At 60.7% G+C, this 5,957-nt stretch overlaps 2 protein-coding genes across 4 annotated transcripts in view; both read right to left on the bottom strand.

The window, feature by feature from the left end:
• Positions 1–1,072: 1,072 nt before the first annotated feature.
• Positions 1,073–2,663, bottom strand: PRRT2 (proline rich transmembrane protein 2). The gene is given in 4 exon segments (XM_007452745.1): positions 1,073–1,132; positions 1,134–1,231; positions 1,234–1,387; positions 1,743–2,663. Coding segments are annotated over 4 exon segments (1,233 nt in total).
• A 2,120-nt stretch (positions 2,664–4,783) lies between these two features.
• Positions 4,784–5,957, bottom strand: part of MAZ (MYC associated zinc finger protein) — a 5,042-nt gene continuing 3,868 nt past the window's right edge. For 2 of the 3 annotated variants that reach the window (XM_007452743.1, XM_007452744.1), the window contains one exon: positions 4,784–5,887. In XM_007452743.1, the coding sequence (XP_007452805.1) occupies positions 5,736–5,887 (152 nt within the window). In that variant the 3' untranslated portion in view covers positions 4,784–5,735. The remainder of the gene's footprint in view (positions 5,888–5,957) is intronic. The other variant, XM_007452742.1, reaches the window with a different exon arrangement.

Raw genomic sequence — 5,957 nt, 5'->3', positions numbered from 1 at the left:
CCTACACTTTTCTTTTTTTATGGGGAAAAAAAACCCCGCCAACTCGGAACCTCGTTGTGGTTCGGTCCCCGCCCCCCAAACCTCTCTCGTCCTCTTAAAAAATAATCATAGACCTCTCTGCCCCTCCCTTGCTCCCTGCAGCTGGGAGCTTTGGTCCTATTTTTGGGGTTCTTTTCGTTACAAAGCACGTGAATGACCCCAGCCCCAACGAGTTCTCTGACTGGGTTTAAAAAGCCCAGGTGGGGTAGGTCAACTCAGGCTGACCGGGGAGGGTCAACAGCAGCGCCCCTCCCTTCTCCCAGGTGCGTGTTCGGAACAGTACTGGCCACCCCTGCACAAGTCTCCACACGAGGCCTGGCTTGCCTGCGCTGCGACCCCGATGCACCATGGGGGCGTCCGGACCTGGGTGGTCCCAGCTGAGAACAGTCGGAGCCCGGGCTAGGGAGCCCTCTCCTGACACTGCTCCCCTCCCCCAGCCTGATCTAAGTGCTGGAGTTTTTGCAGAATGAACGGTGGAGGAGGGTGGAGGAGAGGATGCTGAGGGGCGATGAGGAGGCAGGAAGAGGAAGGGGGTGGAGGATGTGGAGAGGGAAAGGGAGATGAATAAGGAGAGAAGGAAGAAAGGAATGAGGGAGGATGCTGAGACAATGAAAGTTGGGAAAGGGAGACCAGGGTTGAGGTGCAGGAAATTCTCGGGAGGTTGTGGTGCAGGAAGGTGGGGAGAGATGCTGGGAGGCTGAGAGCAAAGAGAGTTTGGGAGATGTTCAGGGAGGTTTCCAGAAGTGCAAGGAGGTTTCCAGAAGTGCAGGGAGAGGGAAGCCAAGAGGCTGGAGGGGATGCAGGCAGGAGTGCAGGGAAGTTGGAAACAGTGCAGGGAGAAGGGAGGCCTACGGTTGGCAGAGGAGCCTGGCAGGATGCAGGAGCAGGACAGAAGCTGTAAACAAGGCCGCTCAGGCTCCCTTGGTCCCTATGGGTGCGGGCCTGGGCCATGGATTGGGCTCCCCCCAGGGGAGGATGGGCCCAAGGCAGCTCCCAACAGGAAAAATAGTCTCGGAATGCAGGGCAGAGCCCCTCACTTATACACTGTGGGAGAGGAGAGGGAGGGGCAGACAGAGACAGTTGGGGGGGGGGAGGGGAGACAAGGAGAGACAAAGAAGTAGGGAGGACAGACAGGAGAGATCAGGGGCAGGGGTTAGTAAAGCTGCCCTTGCCAACCCTTCCATTCCTCCCGGCCTGTCCCAGACCCCCACTCACCGCCTAAATTGATGACGCAGGAGGCGATGATGATGAGGACCCCCCCTACCAGCGCCACGATGCTTAAGAGCTTGGCCACGCGACCCAGACGCTGAGCCCCATCCACGTCCCCCTGCTGCAGGCTGTTCCGGGACTGGGGTTAGGGTGAGGGGTGGGGGCACCAGCCCAGCCGGGATCAGGTGTGAGAGTCGTCCAGAGGAGACAGGCCAGTTGGTAGCAGTGGTTAAGGGAGGAAGGGATTGGAGAGGCAGCAGGAGGAGGGCACAGGTCAGTAAGGCTGTGTGAAATGTCTCAACTTCCCTCCCACCTGAAGAGGTAGGGCTCAGAAGGTGCAATCCTAGGAAGAGGCAAGGAAAGGCCCTATAATTGGGAAGTGAGGTCCATGCAGAAAGGGGAGGGAAGGCAAGGTTACTCCTGGGGCTCTGTCCCAGCACTGGCAGGAAGCTGGGAGCCACAGCAGGCCTGGGCCAGGGTCCCTTGGGGCTCACCATGACGGCATAAGCGAAGGCCACGATGTTGACAGGCCACATGGGGCAGAAGCAGGACAGGATGGCGAGGATGATGTAGTCCCGAGGTTTCTGGGTGCCTTCACCCCCCTCCACCCCAGACCCTGCCAGCTGGGAACTAGGGTGGCGGCTCAGGCTACCTCGGGGAGATCCTGAATGCCCACTGTGAGCCCTTCCTAGTCTATCCTCCTCAACCAGCTGCTGCAACACACGGGGTGGAGCCCCATTGGCTGGGGGGGTTTTTGTTGAGGGTGGTGAGTGAGGCTGGGGGGCTGGACCCTCTTCCCCATCACCATCACCAGCCTGCAGGGGAACCACTGCCCCATTCTCCTGCTTTTCTCCCACGTTCTCAGTCAGGACCTCAGAGGTGGGGTCCTCCTGGGTAGGGGGCTCTGGCTGAAGGACTGGCTTGGAGGTGGGCTGGGAAGCTGGCTGGGGGTCTGGCTGAGGGTCTGGCTGGGGGTCCAGCTGGGGGTCCAGCTGGGGAGCAGGCTCTGAGGCTGGCTCAAGTGGGGCTGCGGATTCCAGGTTGGACCCCTGGTTTGCAGTGGCCTCTTTGCTCACTTCTGGTTTGGATGCTAGCTCTTGGCATGTTTCTTCGGTGCTGGAGTTGGCCTTTGATTCCCCTCCTGGGCTTGAGCTGAGGTCTCTGGCCTGAGCTGTTTCTGGGGCCACGGTTGGGATCTCTGTGGTTTCTGGAGCCAGCCCAGCCTTGGGCTCTGGGTCCACAGGGGCCCCAGTGGTGCCTAGGCCTGGCTGCAGGGTCTCTGGCTCATCTGGGACCCCAGCTGGGATCTGGGGAGGACCAGTTCCAGCTTCAGAATGGCCAGGCCCTCCTCCCTGGGTCTGGGGACCCTCCTCTACCCCCTTCATCTCAGAGACCTCAGAGCTGCTGGCTGCCATCTTGAGATAGGAGAGGGGAGAGGGCCTCTGTGGGAAGGATAGAGCAGCAGAGACAGCAGCAAATCCTGGAAGAGGAGGAGACAGGCTTAGTGTGAGGAGGGAAGAGGTAGCTCTCAGCACTGCAGCCCAAGCGGGCAATGCTCCTATCTCAGGGCCAGCCTTGGGCTGCCTCTGGGGAAAGGAAGAAAAGTTGGGGTTTCCTTTGCTTTGGGGTGGGACATCTCTGGGGAGGAGTGCTCTGCTCAGTCTTCTGGTTAGCGAGCCCTGGAAAGATGAACCCTTTTGTAAACAGGATCCTCCCCATGGTCTCTTCCTGGGTCCACCCAACAAGATCCAGACTCTCAGATCCTAGTAGATACCACAGCACCCCAAAATCAACAAGCTGTTCAGAGACTCATGCACTCCGATAGGCAGACTGGGCAGAGAACCCCGAAACTCGCATTCCACTCCCTCTGCATCCATCCTCCCTTCCTCCCTGGGCGCCCAGCGGTGCGGTTTGCTTGATGCGCCTTTGGGGCGTAGACGCCCGCGCCCCTCCCTGGGGGACCTGGGCATCTCCTCTGAGCCCCTTCCCAGCCCCTCTCCCAGGGACTTCCTCGCCCCCGGGGGACCGGCGCCGCTTCCTCCCATTGGCGTGGTGCGCCCAGCACCACCAGCCAGTCCGCCAGGCGCCCGAATTCCCGTACAGCCCTCCCGGCGTCCGCTGTCTGTCCGTCCACTCCTACCCGCAGCCTCAGTCCATTCCCGTCTGTGCTGGGCTCCACGGAGGTGATAATGCTCTTCATGCCCGTGTTGTGCAGCACGCTGGGCCTCTGCTGGATGGCGTCCTGGGTCCGGGGTGAGATGGGCGAGTGCTGGTGGGAGTGGGAGGCGGGGCGGCTGCCGCTGCTCCCACCCCCGCTGCTGCCGCCGCCGCCGCCGCCGCCACCGCCACCGCCGCGGTTGCAGCAGCCGCAGCCCGGGAGGGAGCAAGTCAGCGAGGGAGGGAGGCGGCGGGTCTCCCCTCCCCTCTGCTCATCCCCTCCTCCCCTCCTCTCAGGTCCCCTCCCCTACGCTCCGCTGCCGCGCACCGCCCCCGCCCCTTGCACGCCTCCCGCCCCTCTCGGCCAGCCGGAGGGAGCCACGCGTGCCAGGCCCCGCGTTACCTGGGCAACCGGCCGGGGGACCACTCGCGCCGCTCCCTGGCCCTTCCCCCGCGCGCCACCTGGGGGTGCCTCCTTCCCGTGCCCCAGCCCCCTCCCGCCAACGGTCACCGGGGGTCCTGGCAGAGGCAGGGGGTTGGGGGAAACGGAGAGGGGTCTGCGAGGAGACAGGACCAGTGGGACAGGCAGGACCAGGTGGAGGCACTCCTACAAGCAGAAAGAAGAGGAGGTGAGGCAAGACGGGGAGGCTGCAGAGGATGACCGGGGTGGGGTTTCAAGAAAAGGGAGCCTGCCGGACAGGAAGTCCCTCTACCCCCAAGGAAGCAGCAGCAGAAATGGGTACTGGAAGGCTCAAGAAAAGGTCCTTGTAAGGGTCAGAGCAAGGACTGGGAAGGGAATTGCAGGGGGCAGGGTAGAGGCTGCAAGGGCAGTCTGGAACAGCAGGAGGGGGCTGCAGCAGAGGAGCCCGAGTAAGAGCAGGTTGGACCACACCAAGAATGAAGAGAACAAGTGGGGAAAAGTGCAGTTTTTATTCTCAACCTCATTGTTCCCAGTCTTAGGGCTCAGAGTTGCCCAGTGTTTTCGCAGCTACATCATCCATCAACTCTCAGGGCCTTAAGAGTGTGCAGGTATTTGGCTGAGCAGCAGGCAATCGGCCTGGATGGGGGAAAGCAGCATTTATGTCCCACAACTGTTTGGGTTTCTGACCCAGGCCTCTTCAAACCTCCAGGGGCTATTCTGGGCCTGTGCTGACTGGGTATTCCCCAGAGACTCCGGAGTCCTGGAACGTGCTCTCCACAGTCACCGGAGCCTCAGCCCCACCCTGAATCTGGACTGCAGCCACTGATACTGCCTCTGGGGAGGAAGGAGCCAGAGCCCCAGAGCTGCACAGGGCAGAGCCAGACTGGGACAGACAACAGGCCTAAGAATCCCCTTAGGGGTGGGGACAGGGGGCTTGGTGAGAGCAATTCATTCACTGAGTCAGAGACAGGTTTTTATTTAAAATTTATTGTAATGGGGTCCGCGCAAAAGGAGGGGGTGAAGGGTGGGGAACATGCAGGGGACACAGGAACACGATGACATGGCCAGGGCCACAGCTTCTGTCGTGGGGGGAGGGATGAAAAGAAAAGGCCAGGGATGGAGCTGGGGTGGAAGAGGGAAGGGGGAGACACTGTGGCTGCATTCCCCCCACCCCCAGGAAGCACCTCTAGTCCCTGGATCCCCCCCATTTACCCTGGCCCCCTAAGATTCCATCTCTTGTCCTGCCTCTGGCCCTAGTGGCTCCTTCTTTTGCTCCCCTTGACTTGTTTTCCCCTGACAGATTCTCAAGCAGGATGATGTTTAGGGCCTGACCCCAAACCACCCCACCTTATGAAAGTATAACCTCTGCCTTCCCTGTTTCTGCCCCTCCTCAAATCTCACCTTTCCCCCCGCCTGGGACAGAATCTTTGATTTCCCTCCTTCCTCTCCTCCCTCCCCCTGGAAAAAAAAAAAAAGCACCAACTCCCCAGGGAGGGGCAGCAAACAGTAGGGGGACACTGGAAGGAGGAGAGCAAGAAGGACCATCGAGGGAAAGGCTCACAAATCCCTGGAAGGGCAGGGCAGGGGGTTACAGAGAGGAGGGGGGGTGAGGGCAGTGGCCACTCCTGTCCTCTGCCACCCCTGCCCACTGTCCAGGGGGCCTCAACACAACCGAGGGGACAGGTGTGTGTGGGGTCAGGTCTGATAGGGAGAAGAGAGGAGCAGGAGAAACAAATCATTAAAACCTAGCGACTTCCCCTAAGAAAAACACTTCTTCCTCCTTTCCTTCTGGAGGCTCCTTGGTTGATGGGGGAAATAGTGAGGAATTGGTGGGAAGAGAGAGGGGAAGAGGAGATGGTACCAAGGGACTTGCCTCCATTCTCCCCTCTCCCCCCCACCAACTTGGAGCTCACCAGGGCTGGGAGGGAAGTGGCTGAGAGCTCACAGGCACCCCCTCGGCCCCTGAGAGGGAGCCCACAGCTGTGGGAGGGGCTGCCGCTGCTGCCGCTGCCGCTGCCGCTGCTGCCGCCGCCGCCGCCATTGGACAGACCTCACCTGTACCTGCAAGGTGAGAAACACCAAATCACAGTGCAATCTGAATGGCAAGAACCTTGCCCCTTGCCCCAGACTC

The sequence above is a fragment of the Lipotes vexillifer genome, unplaced genomic scaffold (genome assembly GCF_000442215.2).
Source record: "Lipotes vexillifer unplaced genomic scaffold, Lipotes_vexillifer_v1.1 scaffold426, whole genome shotgun sequence".
NCBI classification, from domain to species: domain Eukaryota; kingdom Metazoa; phylum Chordata; class Mammalia; order Artiodactyla; family Lipotidae; genus Lipotes; species Lipotes vexillifer.
The sequence above is the reverse complement of the archived record's forward strand: the minus strand, read 5'-3'. Positions and strand labels throughout refer to the sequence as shown.